The sequence below is a fragment of the Papio anubis genome, chromosome 8 (assembly GCF_008728515.1).
Source record: "Papio anubis isolate 15944 chromosome 8, Panubis1.0, whole genome shotgun sequence".
Taxonomy (NCBI): domain Eukaryota; kingdom Metazoa; phylum Chordata; class Mammalia; order Primates; family Cercopithecidae; genus Papio; species Papio anubis.
Genome location: NC_044983.1, coordinates 52,806,382 through 52,826,622, shown reverse-complemented (window position 1 = coordinate 52,826,622; position 20,241 = coordinate 52,806,382). Strand labels below are relative to the sequence as shown.

Genomic DNA, 20,241 nt, shown 5'->3' with positions numbered 1-20,241 from the left:
AACTATCCATCTCTTGAATCAATCCAGAAGAATACATTATAACATATAAACCTATTTCACAGAAGTTCCAAAAAGTAAGTAATAAACCATTTGTCTAGGAATGTCTACAAAATTCATAAAATTATAAAGAAGAACATGAAAGTGATTATGACTGAAGTATTACCTATGAAAGGAGAGAAGAGGTTACAATAATGACAGACAAACAGGGAACTTTTGTGGCCTGGTAATACTCTACCTTTTGCCCAGGGTGGTTACACAAATATTGGCTTTTTAGTTTTTTGTTAAATCTTATGTATTAGACTCAAATATATGTAATGGCTGTAATGAAACAGAGGTTCACAAAACTGTCCAAAGCAGATACCCCTGCTTAAAGAGCTTCACTTGAAGAAAGGGAAAAGCACACCATTCTTGGATAGGAAGACTCAGAATCATAAAGATGTTCATTTCTCCTTATGTTAATCATTAATTTAAGTCCATACAATTAAAATGTCAATAGGCTTTTTCAAAAAGAAAAGTCAATTTAAAACTTAATAGAGAAATATAAACATATGAGATAGCCAAGAAATTTGTAATGACGGTGGATTGACTGCCCTTTCAGAGACTAGAATAAAATTTTTTAAAAGTTAGAATGATGAGCAGATAAACAGATCAACAAAATATAACTGGAATTCCCGAGATAGAGCCAAACACATAATGGGTATTCAGAATACAATAAAGGTAACATCTGAAATGTTTTGAGTGTAACACAAAATTTGGAAGCAATTTTTAAAATTAGATACAATTCCACTACATAAGTATAAAAAAATCCCTCATGGCAAAACAGGGTAAGCAAAGTCAAAGGACAAACAACAAACTTAAAAGCAACAGTATGTCACATCGCCAAGAGCTAATTTCCTTAATATATCTAAAGCTCCTACACATCAACAATAAAACAGTAACCATATAAAAGAAAAATAGGTAGAGTATAGGCACAATCAGCTCTGAGAAAAAGAATTACCAATGACTCATTCATATGAAAAGATGCCCAAACTCTATAATAAGAGAAATAGAAGTTAAAAATCAAATAAAATAACATTTTCACCTATCAGATAAACTTAAGCACCACTCTGCACTGGTGAGTGTATAAGGAAACAGACACACTAAAACACTGTTGGTAAAAGTATATACCAATATAACATTAATGGAAAATAATTTAGAAACGTGAGAGATGATATATTTACATTTATGCATATGTACTTCGGCACTGATATAATAGGAAAATTGGAAAACGGGGACTACTAAAGCATGTTACATTCAGTCGATGGAATGAATGCTCTACAGCCAACACAAAGAATGAGGCAGTCCCGTAAGTACTAACGTGAAATGGTCTTTTAGGTATCCATAGCAGCAGATCTTTTTCCTTGTAGGCTTCACTACTGGTAGAGTCAACTTTGGTAAGGTAATGGAGAACATCTAGTTCAAGAACTATGACCTCCCCATAAATACTGAAGATGAATTCAATGCTACCAACTGAGGAAAGAGCTTTTTATAAACCAGCATAAAAATCTACAAATTACCTACAAAAAAAAATAACATTCTGTGGAAAAATTAAACTAAAAACATCCAAAACTGAATTCTTACTGCACTTGCACCCTAACCTGCCTCCTCATCCTACCAAATCTGCCTCCTTTCCTGATGGATCTCCTATTTTACTTAATGGGGTCGCTTCTACCCAGCTCCTCAAGTTAGAAACAAGAGCCTTTATTCATATTTTCTGGGCTCCCAAAATACTTTTAAAATAATTTCTGTAAGTGCTTATATTAAATTGTCACTGGCCTATAAGGTTGACTTTCCCTTTAGACTGTGAGCTTCTTAAGGCTTGGGAACAATTTTATTCATCTTTGCATTCCTACCAATCCCTGAATGGAAGGCCTGGCTCCATTTGTGCTTTTCATTCACTGAAAGAAAAAATGGGGGAGGGGAGATCATGCCTCAAGAGTTTGCTTAAAGTCAAGGGGAGCAGACTAATAAACAGTTCATATTTACCTTCCATCTTTCCTAAAGGGCTTAAAGCTCTTAATATTAATTGCTACAATTAGAAACTCTGTAACTACAAATGTAAAATAAATACAAGAAGCATAAAGACAACTTATTAAACATTCAGTAAGCACTTCTTGTATGAGTACAATGGATGAACACAGACATGGTTGTCCCTGCACTCACAAAACTTAAAAGCCAGTAAAAGGACAATTAAATGAACAATACAAATGATGATCACCAAGTTTTTTATTACACAGAGAACAAGCATCATGAGAATGCAATAGAGAGATTTATTTGACATTCCTCTCTCAGGGCTCTTTCTTGTCTCCTGAATTATATGGCCACTGTGCATTCTAATCCCACATAAACCAAACACACTCAGCTCAGCCAGTGAGAAGCCCTATTCTGCCAGGACAGGCCTACAGGTATCCGACACAACATCCTCTCTTCCTCCCCAGACAACCCCCAGACAATGGCACAGGGAACTTCCAGGCTAGAGCCCAAACATCCTTAAACTCCACGGTAAACTGATGATGTTAAAAACAGCCAGAGAATAATTAACTCACAAATCCCCAAGTGCATTCTCAGATCATCCACATGAACCAAAAAGCAGTGAACTTTTCCAAATGCACAAAAACAGAAGCAGAAAGCAAGTGATTTAATCAAGATAAGACAGAAATTAAAGGTAGGCATCTACCTACCACCCGAATGAGTGTCTCATTTTGATCTCTGTCTTGACCAACTATACAAAATTCCTATGAACTGAGAAAAAATTTATTTATACTCCCTTGTGAAATTAAAAGTACTAGATTAACTGCATTCACAAGTGCTAAACTATGAAGCACAAGTAAAGGCTGAACTATGAAGCTTCAGTTTTATTTCAGGTGACCTGCTAAAATAAACACAATCCATATAAAAAATAAAGCTCAACAACATACACACATCCCCAAAAATCACACAGAACACACACATAGAAAGGGTGGGCCTGCTTCCTATCCACAACACCGTCAAGCTTGCTGTGGTAAACGAAAGCCAGGAAGCTCATCCCTGAACAGGATGAAGGGGGATGAATACAAGAACAAGGAAGCCCTTCTATAAAGACAGTTCGGAGTGTGTCTCTGTGTGTATATATACTCCCATGTTTAGTCTCTTAGGTGTGTGAAAGTAAAATAAATACTGGGGCCCCTAAATCACCAAGCTAAAGGGAAAAGTCAAGCTAGGAACTGCTTAGGGCCAACGTGCGTCTCCTTCTATTCAAAGTCACCCCTCTGCTCACTAAGATAGATGCATATCTGATTGACTCCTTTGGAAAGGCTAATCAAAACCTCAGAGAATGCAACCATTCTTCTCTCACCTACCTGTGACCTGGAAGCTCCTTCCCAGCTTCAAGTCTTCCTGTGTTTGCTTCAAGTTGTCCTGCCTTTCTGGACCCAACCAATGTACTTCTTACATATGTTGATTGATGTCTCATGTCTCCCTAAAATGTATAAAACTAAGCTGTGTCCCGGTCACCCTGGGCACATGTCATCAGGACTTCCTGAGGCTGTGTCAGGGGCGTGCATCCTCAACCTTGGCAAAATAAGCTTTCTAAATTAACTGAGACCCGTCTCAAATTTTCTGGATTCACAGTGGCACATAATGGCACATAATGCCAGCAAATCAGAAGACCTGCTGAAAGGAAAAAGAAGGTAGTCTAACTTCATTATGACTGAAAAAATTAATATGGCATATCCATACAATAGGACATTACTTAGCAAATAAAAAAATGAACTATTGACACACAAAACAGCATGGATAAATCTCAAAATAATTGAGTGAAAGAAGTCAGAACAAAAGATTACCCACTGTGTGATTCCATTTATATAATATGTAAATTAGAAAATGCAAACTAATCTACAGTTACAAAAAGCTTATCAGTGGCTGGCTATGGATCAGAGGCAGGAGGGAGACAGTACTGAAGGGTATGAGGAAACTGTCGGGGTGACAGGCATGTCTATTATCTTTAGTGGTGAGAGCTTTATGGGTGGATACCTATGTCAAAACATCAAACCTCACACTTCTAATATGTGCAGCTTGGGTGTCACTTTACTCCTCAATAAAGCTGTTTAAAATTTTTTAATAAAAATAAGTTCACATTGACCATTTCAGTTTAAATGAAAACTTACAATATGAAGGAGATTATTTTCACGTTCAGAAGGATATTTTATCACAGTTACATATCATACATATCATGCTTTGTGGGCAAGCAATTTCAGAATGAATACAGATGCGGAATATTTAAATGTCTGTATTTCTTCCTATTCATCCTTTTCATGATTTAAAAGAAGCTAAGGCATTTTACAGAAAATTCCCGTCACTTTCAAGTTTCTTACAGAGACTCTCTAAAATTCAATAAGCATCTAACTTTCTGGAAAAGATGGGACCTTAAAGACCATCCTGCCCAACTTTCTCAATTTAAGGAAGCAAACTGAAGAGCCCATCCCCTTGCGGAGTTCATCCAGTCTTATGGCTTTGAAGTCAGCTCTACTTTGCTGACACCTACCTTTGTCATTTTAGTCGACATTGCCACTGAACTACAGACATTTAGTCAACTGCCCACTAAGCTACCTCACTTGACTATCTAAGAAGTATCTAAAACCTATTGCATCCAAAAGGGATATTCTGATTCCCCTCACCATCAACTTCTCCAATTTTCCCCATCTCAGTAACTGAACCATCACACATCCAGTTGTTCAAACAAAACAAAACCTAGAAATCATCTCCTGCCTTCCACATAGAATCCACACTTAAGTTCTTTAGCTCTGTCTGCAAAGTACATTGCCAAAGCTGGCCCAGGCTCCATCTAGATGGCTGCTATGGCTTCTTACCCAGACAACAGCTCAGAAAGGTCCCCATTTCCTCTTCTGCCTCTACACAGTATCCACAGTCATGGGGCCATCAATCCCCAGACCTAGAACACTCTACAGACTTAATGCCTTGATTAAAGTGAAATCCTAACTCCTCATTCTGCCCTAAAAGATCAAGGCCCCTGGACAGGCCTGGTGGTTCACACCTGTAATCCCAGCACTTTGGGAGGCCGAGGCAGGTGGATCACAAGGTCAGGAGTTCGAGACCAGCCTGGCCAATATGGTGAAACCCCATCTCTACTAAAAATATAAAAATTAACCAGGCATGGTGGCGGACGCCTGTAGTCCCAGCTACTCGGGACGCTGAGGCAGAATTGCTTGAACCCGGGAGGCGGAGGTTGCAGTGAGCCGAGATCAGGCCACTGTACTCCAGCCTGGGAGACAGAGTGAGACTCTGTCTCAAAAAAAAAAAAAAAAAAAAAAAAAAAGATCAAGGCCCCTTCCACCTCTCTAGCCTCATTTAGCACTATCTCTTTTCTGGCTACATTTCAACATTTCATACTGACTGTCTCCAACACACTAAACTCATTTCCACCTCTAAGCCAACGCTTCCCCACCTCCATACCCAGAATGCACACAGATACTTCACCATTCACATCTCAACTCAAATAACAGCTTCAAAAGCTTCCCAGACCTCACAATCTACAGAAGCATCCCCTGGTGAGAAGTTGGTGGTGAGGGGAATCAGGAGTTCCCTTTTGGCCACAATAAGTTTAGATATTTATTAGGTATTCAAGTGACTAGCTAATTCACTTATCATAGACCCCACTTTACTGACTTTACAGTACTTATCACTACCTAAAATTATATTGTGAAGTTTTTTACTTATTTATTACATATGCTAATAAAATTCATTCATTTATTCATTCATTCATTCCTGCTGTGCCTATAAGAAGCATTAGCCCAAATAAGAATTGTGATCCTTTCTTATTTCACTTGAAAGCATTCATCTCCAGGTACCTGGTACTACTGGGTAAAAAGTACCCACATCCATTTAAAAAACAAAAAACAAAAAACAAAAAAACGGTCTATTTTGATCCTTTTGTAATTCCTAAGTGTGATGATTATTTTTACCTTTATACAACATCAGCACATTACCTGTCTGATGTTTAAAACTAAAGGTCAATTTCAACTGTCCTATTAATTTTACAAGATCCCAAATCTCCTTCCTCAACCTTTTTACATCAGCACATTACCTGTCTGATGTTTAAAAATAAAAGCCAATTTCAACTGTCCTGTTAATTTTACAAGTCTCCAAATTATGCTTCTAAAGAAATGAAAAATTCAAATCCTGACCTGCCTCATTATCATGAGATTTCTATTTGATACAATATCAACTTATCAATTTAGAGGTATGATGTTGATTTTGAGATTGCACTGCCTCTCACTAAAAAAATACACTTTTCAGTAAGGATCACGTCAATATAAAAAGTGTTAACTTTTAGTGATTAGATTGGGATCTGTAATATCTTGCCTTTGGGGTACTTAGCCAATAATCACTTACATAATATACTATCTAAATGCACCAATTTAAACATTTTTAATGCCTTAATTTTCTTTTTTCAAATTTTAAAGTTTTCAGACACTGTTACCAAAAAAAATCACAATAGATTTTTTATCGGGATGGTACACATTATAAATGATCTCACAGTAAATCATTAATCACTGGGAAGTACATTTCATAAGGACAGAGATTTTTATCCATTTTGTTCATTATATCCTCCAGCACATTCCTGGCACATTATCATCTTTACAAATATGTGTTGTTAAATACCTGCAAGCTCCTGTTTTATCTTACGGAGATCACCACATTATTCCAGATTTAGAAGGTACTGCCAATATGTGTAATCTCTTCTTGTTATTGCTTGATGTCATTAAAATATTAAGCATGAGCTGAACAGCAATTCTAAAGCACAAGTGCTTGACTTTCAAGCTATATAGTGATATGTGGCAAATGGGCAGCAAGAGATCAACACAGATTTTTGCATAAGATGTGATCAACATAGATTCTCTTACGCTGTACTCCGGCAAGACTCAGTATGGAATCTGGATACACGAACTGCTCTAGGGCTAGGGAGAAAGCCACCAATGGAAGACCATCTATGCATCTCTGAATACAGGCTTCCAGAGTATCAAATTTTATACTGACCCCAAGGCGAATGTTAAATAGCTCTACAGGGCTGATAACAAAAGTCGCCATAATAAAGTAGTCAGAAGCAACAATTGTGAATCATAGAAAAGCAGCTCGGTTTTGAGTGTACTGCAAGTAATTTATACTAATGAAAATTAAAATAGTGAAGTTTATGAACAATTTAATAAAGATTATTCCTAAAACATTACTCTTGCCTTCATATTTCTAGGAAAAAACAGTACAGATACAACTAGTTTGCTGGGAACTACATATAACACAGTGAACACAAGCGAGATGTGTGTCATATGAATGCCACCTATCATATCAAAGTAGCTGACACTGCAGATCTGAAGCAAGCAGCTCTCTACCACCTAATAAATCCTAAATACAAATCCCTGTTCCAACCTTGATCAAGTAACCTTGGCATTTACAACCTCTTTCTTAATATGAAAATAGGAATAATCCCTGTCTAGATTTGTAAATAATGAAATTTATAAAGAAAAAGAAAAACAAACAAACATACATTTCTGATCCTTTGATCAACATGGTGTGCCTACCTGGATGACTGGATGAGGTGGAGCAGGTTCAGAACCCACTGGGAGAGCTCCAATACAAGGCAAGAAGACAAGAAAACAGGCCATTATTTAACAAACAAAACAATCTGTTATAAAATATGCATTATACCACTTCACACCCACCAGGATGCCTATAATCAAAAAGACGATAAGTGTTGACAAGAATGTAAAGAAACTGGAACCCTCACACATTGATGGTGAGAATGTAAAATGGTACAGTCACTTTGGAAAACAGTTCCTCAAAATGTTAGCACAGTTATCATATGACCCAGCAATTCCACTACCAGGCATACGCACAAAAGAACTGAAAACTTAAATCTACACAAAAGCTTCTACACAAATGTTCACAGCGGCATTATTCATAATTGCGAAAAAGTGAAAACAACCCAAATGTCCATCAACAGACAGACAAATAAAATGCGGTATATCCATACAGTGGAATGTTTGGCAATAATAAGAAATGCATGATGATACGCAAAGATAGATGAACCTTGAAAACATGCTGGTGAAAGAAGTCAGACACAAAAGACCACATGTCGTATGATCCCACTCACATAAAATGTCTAGAATAAAGCAAATCTATAGAGACAGAAAGTAGATGAGCGGTTGCTTAAGGCCGAGGGGTTTGGGAAAAATGGGTAATGACTGCTAACAGGTGCAAGGTTTTTTTGTGATGGAAATGTTACAGATTACACAGCGGTGATAGCTGCACATCTGTGAATACATTAAAACCATTGAACTGTACACTTTAAATGGGTGAGTCCTGACGGGCACGGTGGCTCACGCCTGTAATCCCAGCACTTTGGGAGGCCGAGGTGGGTGGATCACGAGGTCAGGAAATCGAGACCATCCTGGCTAACATGGTGAAACTCCGTCTCGACTAAAAACACAAAAAAATTAGCTGGGTATGGTGGCTGCCGCCTGTAGTTCCAGCTACTTGGGAAGCTGAGGCAGGAGAATGGAGTGAACCTGGGAGGTGGAGCTTGCAGTGAGCCGAGATGGCACCACTGCACTCCAGCCTGGGTGACAGAGTGAGACTCCGTTTCAAAAATAAATAAATAAATAAATGGGTGAGTCCTATGGTATGTGAATTATATCTTGATAAAGCTATTAAAATATATTGTGTATTATCTTTAAATAATTATAGCTTTCAACCATCAAATGATATGTCTTTATCAAGATGAAGTATGGATATGTTGTCACCCCAACAGCTACATTCCACACAGTTCACAAAGTTCTGTCGCAGCCCCCAGTCCCCATGACCAAGAGTCTTCCCCAGGCCTTTTCTTCCCAGAGAAGATACTCTTTCTTCCTAGAATCACAAGTGGAGCTGGTTTCAACTGGGACTGCTTCTGTGACAAGAAAGAATGGGCCAACACTCAAAGAAAAGCAGAATGAAAGAGGGAGTGGGGCAGTGGGATAAGCAGGGAGAGGGAAAGAGGAAGTGGAGAAAGGAGCAGACACAGAGAGGAAGAGCACTGTATTTATTATTGGGGCATTTGCATCCAGCCATGCTGGCTAGTTTAAAGTGGGTTTCTGTAATTTGCTTTTAGGGGAGTCTTAATATGTTATTTCACAACAAACTCTTTCCTCATTTAACGGATGAACTTTCTAAGGATCTATACACAAGTAAAACTAAATCCTTGGCCATTTTTGTTTAATAAAAAGACATATGAAACATTGGAAAGAGCACATATAGCTCAGTGGTTAAATGAAGTCAGACAGACTTAGATTCAAATGTGAGTCCTAGGCTTACCTAAGTGACCTTGGTAACACTATTTAACTTCCCCAAACCTTAGTTGCCTCTTCTGTAAAATGGGAGCCCTGGGTTTGGTTTCCTTACAGACAGGCCACTGTCCAGATTAAATGAGATAACCCATGGCAGGGTCTCAGTACAGTACCTGGCATATGAAAACACAAATATATGACCCGCCATTATTAGTGGTAAACTCATGATTTATCACAGATATATTTAGAGCATAGAAAAGTTTTGATTTAAAGCAAAGAGAGTATGAATAAGACTAGTAGGTAAGACCTGGAGAAAGCTGTATCACGCTTCACAAAAAATATTTTTCATTCATTTGGAGAGCATTATTTTTAAGATATGTTAGAAACTAAACCTAGCAATGGTAAACACAACAGCCAGAACCAAAAATGCTAATTCATAAAAATCAATTCCGGTTCATAGCTAACCTTGTCAAATACATACTTTAGTCAGAGTTACTTCTTCTTAGCCTTCAGTCTGCAATCACTTTTGAAAACCACTCCCCACTTGCAAACAGACAGCTTTAGATGATTATTTAGATTGCTAAGCTTTCTGTTCTTCTATGACACTGAATATTAATGCATCCACATGAGAGAATTACCTCCATTCATCTACTGCCTATAGATATCACTAACTTGACTCAGTCATAAGTTCTCCCCAAAAGTGAGTGTATTCATCACCCAGCTGAGTTTATTCATTCATTCAACAAAGATTTAGCGAGACCCTACTATGTGCCAGATACTGTACCAGGTACTAGAGATGCAGAGAATAAAATAGGTACCTCTTCTCTCTGTTCTCATGAGGACCTGTTGCCTCCTCATCAGAACATTAACCACACTGATTTCTGATTTCCTAATTACTTCTCTGTAACCCCTACAGAGACTCTAAGCAAACCTGAGGTCAGGGACCATAGCAAATCTGATTTTCATTGTATCACATTATTTTGAATAATAAGTCATGGAAAAAAATGAAATAGAATGAGTTGTCTGCAGAGTATAGCCACAGTATAGCTATTCACATGGTCAAAGACTCATGCAGAGCAAACTCTGAAGTGTGTAGAGACACATAGGCTTTACAGGTCACTGAGACTCCCATCAGTGCCAAATATAGCCTGCCACTCATGTCCTGGCTACATCTAGAGCTTGATCCAAATTATATGATACAGATATAAAACTATATGATACAGATATAAAATTATATGATACAGATATAAAATATACATTTATTTTTATAAATACATATATTAGATTATCTTTTCACTGAAAATATGTCTATATAAGGTAAAGAAGAATAAAACTGCACATAGATTAGCTAATATAGAATTTCTTAGGTGAAACCCACCAATTCCAGAAAAAGCATGAACTACTACAACTCACCCAATATGAATTTAAATAGCCCTATAACTGTTAAGAAAACTGAATTTGTAATTGAAAATCTCATGGGAAAAAAATCTCTAGGACAGCCAGGCACAGTGGCTCACACCTGTAATCCCAGAACTTTGGGAGGCTGAAGCAGGTGGATCACTGACGTCCGGAGTTCGAGACCAACCTGACCAACATGGTGAAACCCCGTCTCTACTCAAAATACAAAACATTAGCCAGGTGTGGTGACACACACCTGTAATCCCAGCTACTGAGGCTGAGGCAGAAGAATCACTTGAACCTGCGAGGCAGAGGTTGCAGTGAGCCAAAGTTGTGCCACTGCACTCCAGCCTGGGCAACAAGAGCAAAACTCCATCTAAAAGAAAGAAAAAGAAAAAAGAAAAGAAAGAAAAGAAAGAAAAGAAAGAAAGAAAAGAAAGGAAAGAAAGAAGGAAGAAAGAAAAGAGAAGGGAGGGAGGGAGGGAGGAGGGAGGGAGGGAAGGAAGGGAAGGAAGGAAGGGAGGGAGGGAGGGAGGGAGGGAGGGAGGGAGGGAGGGAAGGGAAGGGAAGGGAAGGAAAGAAATATCTAGGACCAGATGGTTTTACTGGAGAATTCTATTTAAAAAATAATTAACACTCATTGTATACAATCCCTCCCAGAAAACAGAAGAGGAAGGAATACATCTCACTTCAATAAAGGGAGTGTTCTAGACTTAAGAAGACTAAAGAGACATGAGAACTAAATGCAACCTGTAATTCCAAACTAGATCCTGTTGCTAAACAGAATTTGATGAGATAACTGGTAAAACTTGAATAAAGTCAAAGATGTGATGATGGAAATGAATTAATTTTCTCATTTTGATGATCATTTTAATATTACACAGAAGAATGTCCTTTTTTTAGGAAAATATCACAAAATATTCGGAAGCGATGGGTCATCAAGTCAGCAACTTACTCTCAAATGGTTCAGAAAAAAAAAATGTTCTCTGAATTGTACTCATAACCTTCCTGTAAATTTAATATTGTTTTAAAACAAAAAAATTATTTCTTAAAAATATAGAAGGCTATCTTTATGATCTCAGGATATAGAAGAATTTCCTAAACTAGGTATAAAAATATTGCAAATCATGAATGTCATAAATTCAGTAACATGAACATTAAGAATTTTATAAATGGAACATTATTCAGCTTTTCAAAAGGAAAGAAATTCTGGCTTTTATAAGTCACATAACATATATCATATGTGACAACACGGATGAACCCTGAAGACATATGCTAACTCAAATATGCCACTCACAAAAAGACAAACACTGTGAAATTCCACTTATATGAGATATCTAGAACAGTCAAATTCATAGAAACAAAAGGCCAGGCTGGGCCTGGGGGAAAATAGGGATTTGTTTAATTAATAAACTGTTTCAGTTCTGTAAGATGAAAAAGTCCTGGAGATCTACTACCCAACATTGTTAGTACACTTATCACTACTGAACTACACACTTAAAGATGGTGAAGACGGCAAATTTCATGTTTATTACCACATACATATATTCATTTGTTGACAACACTCTGAAGAAAGGAAGGAAATAACACAATATTGCAGAAGTCACTCCTCTCTGGGATGGGATCTAAAAAGGGCACACAGGGAACTTAAAAAAATTTTCCTTAAGTTCGAGTGCAAGTGGCTTTCATCATCCTCCAAAAGGATACCTCTTGCAAATCTAATTTTTAAAACCAACTCCCCAGGAAAGGGAAGATGTACCAGTACAAAAAGCTCTAAAAATAAATAAAGAACTAAAGGAGAGGGAAGAGAAAAGGAAAGAACCAGGAATTCTCCCAATATTATTAACTTTAAAGTATATTTTCTAAATAATAAAGGATCCATTTCTGTACGACAACTTAGTTATAAGTAGTACTGAGTAGTACTGATCAAATTAGATGGAACTTTATATAACTACCAAATATCTTTTTAAAATATGGAGCCAAATAATATCAAACCCTCAGCCTCCCTATATTACTCATCGAAACAGGAGGAGTCAGACAGGAGAGCGGCAGTCCTCAGTGGTCTGACCAAGGGGAAGCAGAAAGAGGTGCTGAGGGCCAGCGTTCTGCCTGGAGAAAAATGGAAGCTGGCGGCTACACAGAATACAGCTTGTTCAGAGGCCTCCCACTCCTGACTGGTTTCCCTCTAAGAAAAAAAAAAAAGATAAGGCTCAAAAATATATGCACGTAGTTCCTAGGGGGAAAAAATAAATGTCTAATTCTTCTCCTCAGTAGCTTTAAGACATGCAAATCAAATTCTGAATTTTCTACTGTTCAACTGGCTATATCAGCTGGGACTCAGGTCAGATACAGACGGGTCACAGATGCTGACTGAAAATCACCTATATTTTACTCTTATTTTTATTCACAATGCTTTCAGGAAAAAAACAAGTTTGATTTAAATTTTTCTCATTCTATTCAAATCACCATAGGCTCTTTGCTCTATCAAATGAAATTCTTACTGTGAAAAATACAATGGAATCCTTTAAAGATAAAATGTGCAACCTCCAAATAGAATCTTAAGTCCTGCCCCATACCCTGAACTCCAGACTCACATTTTCAATGGTCTCCATATTTCTACTTCAAAGTCTAGCAAGCCTCTGAATCTTAACACAGTCGAAAGGAAAATCTTTCATATTCACCCTTTCTCATATTCCAACAGCCACTTCTCTTCCAGGCAGGTGCAAGAGGCTGTCTGTCACACTTACCTTTCACTGAGCTGTTAGCATTTAAACTGTCCATGGATGGCAAAGCTAAAAGAATACTGACTGTAACACTCCTTCTAGGGCCGCAGGGTCCACACAGAGTTCTGCTCCTGCCAGCGCCGAAAAGCACTCAACCCGGCTCCCGCACTCGCTTACCTGCGTGTTCCCTCCCACAGGGGGTTGAGCACACGGGGTTCCAGTAAGTGGGGTCTGCACCTGCCAGCGCCTAAGTGGCTGGTTACTTTTGGCACCCACATCCCAGTTCCTGCCAGCAAAGGGGTCAGGGAAATTATCTTGCTTCACTACCTCAGCCAGGTGACCAAATTAACATCAACAATAACCAGTCACACTGAAAGCACACACCTAGGAAAGGGGACTGTGCCCCTCTGCAAGCCAGGAAGAGAGTCCTCACTGGAACCCAACCCTGCTGACACCCAGATCTCAGACTTCCAGTCTCCGGATCTGTGAAAAAATAAATTTCTGTTGTTTAATCCATGCAGTCTATGGTATTTTATTATGGCAGCTAACTAATACAGACCTTAAGCAAAAACTAAAGAAATCAATCAAGTAAAGAATTTAGTCAATAATAATGTACCAATACTGTTTCACTGGTTGTGACAAATGACAATACTAATGTAACACGTTAACAACAGGAAAAACTGGATGTAAGTTATTTGGGAAGTCTCTATTATTTTCACAACTTTCTGTAAATTTCAAACTATTCTAAAATACAAAGTGTATTTCTAAAAATCTGATAGCTTCCTATCATATTTTTATTATAACCAAAGGCCTCCCAATCTCTTTCACCAATCATCTAACATTTATACCTTGTTCACTCTGGTCTACTATGTTCACCTTTACAAGGGATACAAAGTATGAGTTACACAAGTGTACACATTTCTATATGCTAGATTTCTACAGCACTGGTTGCACAGTAGGTTTGTTTACACCAGCATCACCACAAAAACATAACGTGTTGCCCTAAGACATTACGAATACTAAAGCTTCACTAGGCACCGGGAATTTTTCAGTTCCCTTATAATCTGTGGGACCAGCATCATATATGAGGTCTCATGACCTCACTATGCACTATGCAGTACACGACTGTACTACACAAATTAGGGCTATACGCGGCTGTACAAATTTATAGTAGTCCCAAGGTACCAACTCAAGACCTTTGGCTAAATAAAGAAGAATGTCAAAAATGTTTTAAGTCCTATCTCCTTCCCTTGATTCTCCTGCTCATTTCAGTACTGAAAAGAACTTTCTCTGGTTGCTGAGATGTTCAAATGAGTTCATTACTATCAAATCACTTTTAAAAACGTATATGCATTATATAAATTAAAAGGTATTTACTATTAGCATAGTAAAGAAAATATTGCCGCATGGGAGGGGGAGGAGTAAGCCTATGGCAGACATGGGGTTGGCAGAAGGGAAAGAAAGAGGGGGAAGAGACAGAATGTGAACATATGCTTGTCTCCCTAAAAGAAATGTAAATGTATACGTCCATCTCCCTTGCTCCTCATCAGCAAAATGTTGGCATTTGCTGATATACTGGAAGCAGCCTATTTAAGTCAGGAGTTTGATATGCTATAAGGTCATACACTGTATGTCAGTGTGGGAAACAGAGAGGATCCTCCACAGAGCTGAGAAGATGAAAAACCCTAAATTTTGATCAATTTATTAATAAACAGAGAATGGTATTTTCTTCAAATACACGATTAATTTCACTACCAATACTTTATTCGCATGATACACATTACAACTGCTATTCAAGATAGTTGGGGATAGGTACTTTACTATTTAACTGGAAGTTATGACTGCAATACGAGATTTCAACAGAAGGCAGAATTATCTTACACTCCTTCCACATACTTTTATTTTAAGTAGTAAAGCACAGGGCAGCCTGTACCCTAATGTCAGGTTTCCAGCTCGCTGCTAGGAAAAGTCGTCTGGACAAGGGGGAATCCTGTATTATAAATGAAATCCCTGAAGACTAAACAACAAGGAGCACATTCTAGCTAAGGACCGCGAATGAGTATCCCGTGTAAAGTGCAAATACTTACTTCTAGGTTAAGTATGCTTGAAATAATTGTAAGTAAAATTTGAAGAGTCAACTACCTTTAGTCTGAGGCTAGAGTAGTCACCTAACTCTACCCACCACACACCCCATCAACAACTTCCTTAAATCTTATCCTCAATTCTCACAATAAAATATTTCCAAACTTTCTTTGCTGAATAAAAATGGCGCTGCTTTTCCCATCACAACACTGTTGATTTCTCAGTAACTCTTAGGCCCTTTAACCATCAAACTCAATTGGCCTCATTTAAATGACACCCTTCCATAGACATTGCCAGGTGCTTTTTTGAGGGTTGGGCCAGGAGGTAAAGGTGGCTGCTTCTATCAACAAGGTTGCAACTTTCTCAGCTAGAATCCTGGGAATAACTCCCTCTGACTTACCTTCATAACTTCTCTGCCTTCTCGAAACTGTTGCATGGCCGGGCGCGGTGGCTCAAGCCTGTAATCCCAGCACTTTGGGAGGCCGAGACGGGTGGATCACGAGGTCAGGAGATCGAGACCATCCTGGCTAACACGGTGAAACCCCGTCTCTACTAAGAAATACAAAAAAGTAGCCGGGCGAGGTGGCGGGCGCCTGTAGTCCCAGCTACTCGGGAGGCTGAGGCCGGAGAATGGCGTGAACCCAGGAGGCGGAGCTTGCAGTGAGCTGAGATCCGGCCACTGCACTCTAGCCTGGGCGACAGAGCGAGACTCCGTCTCAAAAAAAAAAAAAAAAAGAAAAGAAACTGTTGCCTCTGTCTCCCTTAAACCACATTCCAACGCAAACTGTCTCCAAAGTGCAGTAGCACTTAAGCCTCTCTGTGCCCCTCGCACCCATCAACGCCATCTCTAATGCACCATTCACACCTAGACCGGTGCATCAGCCTCTCCGGTGGTCGCTCAGAGCCACGCTCGGGGCAAGCACCACCACGCAGGCCTCTGCGAAATACAGACTTCCGCGCCCCGTCTACACCCCAGCCCGTGCGCACCAAGGGCGGCTGCGGGACCCGACCACCGAGTCCCAGCCCCGCTGCGGCGGAGGGCAGGGACCAGCATGCACACCCTCAAGTCTATATGAAGACCCTCCCCGGGGGCTGTCGCCGGCCCCAACGCCCGGCCCACCCCGGCCCTGGCGGCGGATGAGGGTCTGGAGGCGCACGCCGCAGGAGGAGGGAGGAGGCAGCTCGAAGCGAGGGCTCTCCTGTAAAAAAAAAAACTTGTCCTCGCCTCCCTTCCAGGGGCGGCGGGAGGAGTGCACCGAGCGACCGGCCCCAATCCCCACAGCTCTCCCAGGCACACTACTCAGGCAGTACCGCGGCGGCAAAGGGCGGCGAAGGCGCGATGTCCGACACCCGGGTGCCTCGACGTACCTACCTGGTGGAGTGGCAGGTGCACTGGGTTGCTGAGGGGCCGCAGCAAGTGGTAAGTCCATGGTGAAGTCCGTGGTACTGATGATACTGGAGCGCGACTGAAAGGCTCAGACTAGGGACTGCTCTCAACTTTGCGCCCTGGACGCCGCCGGCGCTCGCCGCGAGTGACCGCTCCCCTGCCTCCAACTTCCAGCAACTTCCAACGCCCACTCCCCACCTGCAGTGCGCTGGCGCCAGACGGTCGCAGGGAACAATCGTGGCGTGGATCGCCGACGCGGGAGCCAATCAGAGAGCGCCGGCCGCACCGCGCCCCTCCCCCCGCCGAGGATCGGAGCGACGGGAGCTAGCGCGGCGAAGGCGTAGCCTGCGGGCTCCTCGCGGGCGTGGTGGGACGCGTCACCGAGGTGAGGTAGGAGGTCAGAAGGGCGTCTTTGCCCCCCCTCACCCGTCCATTTTTCCTCCCTGGAATGTCGCGGCCATCCACCTCTCGCTAGGAGGGACGGCAGACAACCTAGGGGCGCGGGGTGGCCCGAAGAAAATGGGGCAAACTGAAGGACGTCCCAAGCATGGCTGGGGACCTTGGGGAACAAGCTCAGACCTGGGAGGAGGAGGACGGCAAACCAAACCTACCTGAAAAGCCCCTTTGTCTTTGAAACTGCTGTGTAAAAGCCCAAAGTTGAGAATAATCTCGTGTTCTGACCCTTTCAGCCGCCCTCCAGCCACACCTGGGCCTTCCAGGCGGCGGGAGGTGGGCCTGCGTTGGACATCTGTGGTCGCAGGGAGACCAACTCACGTGTTAAAGTTCAGTTCTTTGGTCGCCAGCCATCCTCACTGAAGGTCCCGACTTCCTCCTGAAAAGGTCAGTTTTTGGTTTTGTTTTAGAGGAAGTCTTGCTCTGTCGCCCAGGCTGGAGTGCAATGGGGAGATCTCGGCTCACTGCAACCTCCGCCTTACGGGTTCAAGCAGTAATCTGCCACAGCCTCCCGAGTAGCTGGGATTACAAGCGCCCACCACTATGCCTGGCTAATTTTTATATTTTTAGTAGAGACGGGGGTTTCACCATCTTGGCCAGGCTGCTCTTGAACTCCTGACCTCGTGATCCACCCGCCTCGGCCTCCCAAAGTGCTGGGATTACAGGCATGAGCCACCGCGCCTGGTCAAAAAAGGCAGTTTTCTAAGCATCCCTTTACCTGTTGAGCACAGCCACCCTCAGACTTTTGAATTCTCCGTATCCACATACCTTCTGTGTGTTGGGGGAGGGGGTTCCTGTGTGTGTCTAATTCATTTGCCCCAAACTTCATAAAAGTAATCCATTTGATCTCTAAAGTTGATGCAAACATCAACTTTGTGCAGCAGATTTTTAGAAGACAATGCCATAGGAGGGTTCCTAACTCTCCTAGAGAGCTCAAGACTTAAGGCTTTGACAGTTTGTAATTTGTATAAACATACTGTTCACTGAGAGTTTAACTGCATGTTTTAATACTTTTGGTGGAATACCTCACTTAATCCTCACAATTACGGTGTGAGATAGATACTATTACACACCCTCTTTCAAAGAAATTGAGGCACAGAAAAATTACGTAATTTGCCTAACAACACACAACTAAGTTGATTGCAATCCAAGAAATCTACCTCCAGAGCTGACCTTACCACTAGGCCTTTGTCTTCCTCACACTTAAACCCATTCCAGAAATTCCCATCAGCTAGCAGTTATACCATTTGCTTTATAGCTAGTCTGGAATCTTGAAAAATAAGAAAACACGGATAAGAACACACCCGCTTTGGTAAATGGGCCCGTGGGCTTTAGTTTCTCTGAAAAGGAAGCAGCTGAGCCAATCAGTGCAGCCCCTTCCTGCCTAAAATTGATTGGTCACCGTAAGCTTAGTTTGGTAGATTCTCAGCTGAAACTGAATAGAGGATGGAAAGAAGAATAAGAAAAGAAAACCTGGACCTTCATTCAGCCTGGGGAAATGTTCCAGTGGGAATCATAATCAATTAGAGAGCAACCCGTTCTGTTCAACAAGTTGCTTATTAAAGAATATTAATCCAAAAATCTAGATTTCTCTATTAATACATTATTAGAAAAAAAAATCCTTTCTTTCAGTTTGGAAACGTGCAGAGAAAACATACAGGTGGCTGAGCATACAAACTGAAAGAAAAATTGAAATACCGTTTTAAAACGATTAAAATGTGTTGGGAACATACTGCAACCTAGAGTAAGCAGCATGGAGATACAATGTCTGCCTGCCACCACGCCCAGCTAACTTTTGTACTTTTTGTAGAACAAATAATGTCACAAAAGGAGTTTCCTTAGGCTGAATTTTTATTTTAGTCAGACATGACAGAATATAGCCTATTATTTGGGCCTACTTCACCTAAAAGCATTAAGAGAGTTTTGCATTTACAGAAATAAACAGGATAACAACTAGTTTTGAACTTTTTCTTCTTAAATGTTGAAATATAATGTGGTTAGATTATTTTACTTTTAGCTGTCAGTATCTATTTTGAGCTTTTACAAACTGCACAGTAGGAAAGGATTTCAAAAGTACAAGCAGTAATTAAAGATTTCATGGATGAAAGTTAAGCAAATGAATGCATAACTTATTTGGAGTACAGTATTACTTTGTAGCACATTTAAAATTATTTCTCTGATTGACCATTTTGAAATTTCCAGGCTGGCCAGGCATGGTGGCTCATGCCTGTAATCCCAGCACTTTGGGAGGCTGAGGCAGGTGGATCATGAGGTCAGGAGTTCAAGACCAGCCTGGCCAACATGGTGAAACCCCATCTCTACTAAAAATACGAAAATTAGCTTGGCATGGAAGCACACACCTGTAATCCCAGCTACTTGGGAGGATGAGGCAGGAGAATCGCTTGAACCTGGGAGGTGGAGGTTGCAGTGATCCGTCCACCTGGTAATCAATTAAATGATCCTACATTACTCTGGGACAGAGGCCAGGAACTTGGTCTTACAGCATAAAACTACTCTATTACTCTTTGTGTAAAATACATTCTGCTACTGGTCACTAGATACTTAGAGAGCTCCTAAAATTGTTCCCTTTGGACTTGCTTGACTGTCATTGAGAAATAAAAGAAAAAATCAACTCACATATATCTGATATAACCCAACAAGACTGCGTCTCCATGGGGATCCAGGACCATCTTTATTAGAATCACTCAGGATGCTTATTTAGAACCCAGATTCCTGGACAATAGTCAGCACATAAAATAATCAGAATGTTCTATGTCAGAGCCCTAGAATCTGCCTTTTATCAGTGTTCATGGGCCATTCCTAAGTACAAGCTGAAGTT

At 40.5% G+C, this 20,241-nt stretch overlaps 1 protein-coding gene and 1 long non-coding RNA gene across 6 annotated transcripts in view; one reads left to right on the top strand and one right to left on the bottom strand.

Moving 5' to 3' along the window:
- LOC103886823 (syncytin-1-like) overlaps nucleotides 1-17,146 on the bottom strand; it is a 78,323-nt gene extending 61,177 nt beyond the window's left edge. For all 5 annotated transcript variants that reach the window (XM_031669569.1, XM_021942330.2, XM_021942344.2 and 2 more), the window contains exon 1: nucleotides 16,935-17,146. Coding sequence is in view for 3 of the 5 variants with exons in the window: in XM_021942344.2 (XP_021798036.2) it covers nucleotides 16,935-16,992 (58 nt within the window). In the remaining 2 variants the exon portion in view is untranslated. The remainder of the gene's footprint in view (nucleotides 1-16,934) is intronic.
- A 98-nt stretch (nucleotides 17,147-17,244) lies between these two features.
- Nucleotides 17,245-18,983, top strand: LOC103886818. The gene is made up of 3 exons (XR_004185814.1): nucleotides 17,245-17,334; nucleotides 17,639-17,789; nucleotides 18,816-18,983. It is a non-coding gene; the product is annotated as an uncharacterized LOC103886818 (long non-coding RNA).
- The last annotated feature ends 1,258 nt before the right edge of the window (nucleotides 18,984-20,241 follow it).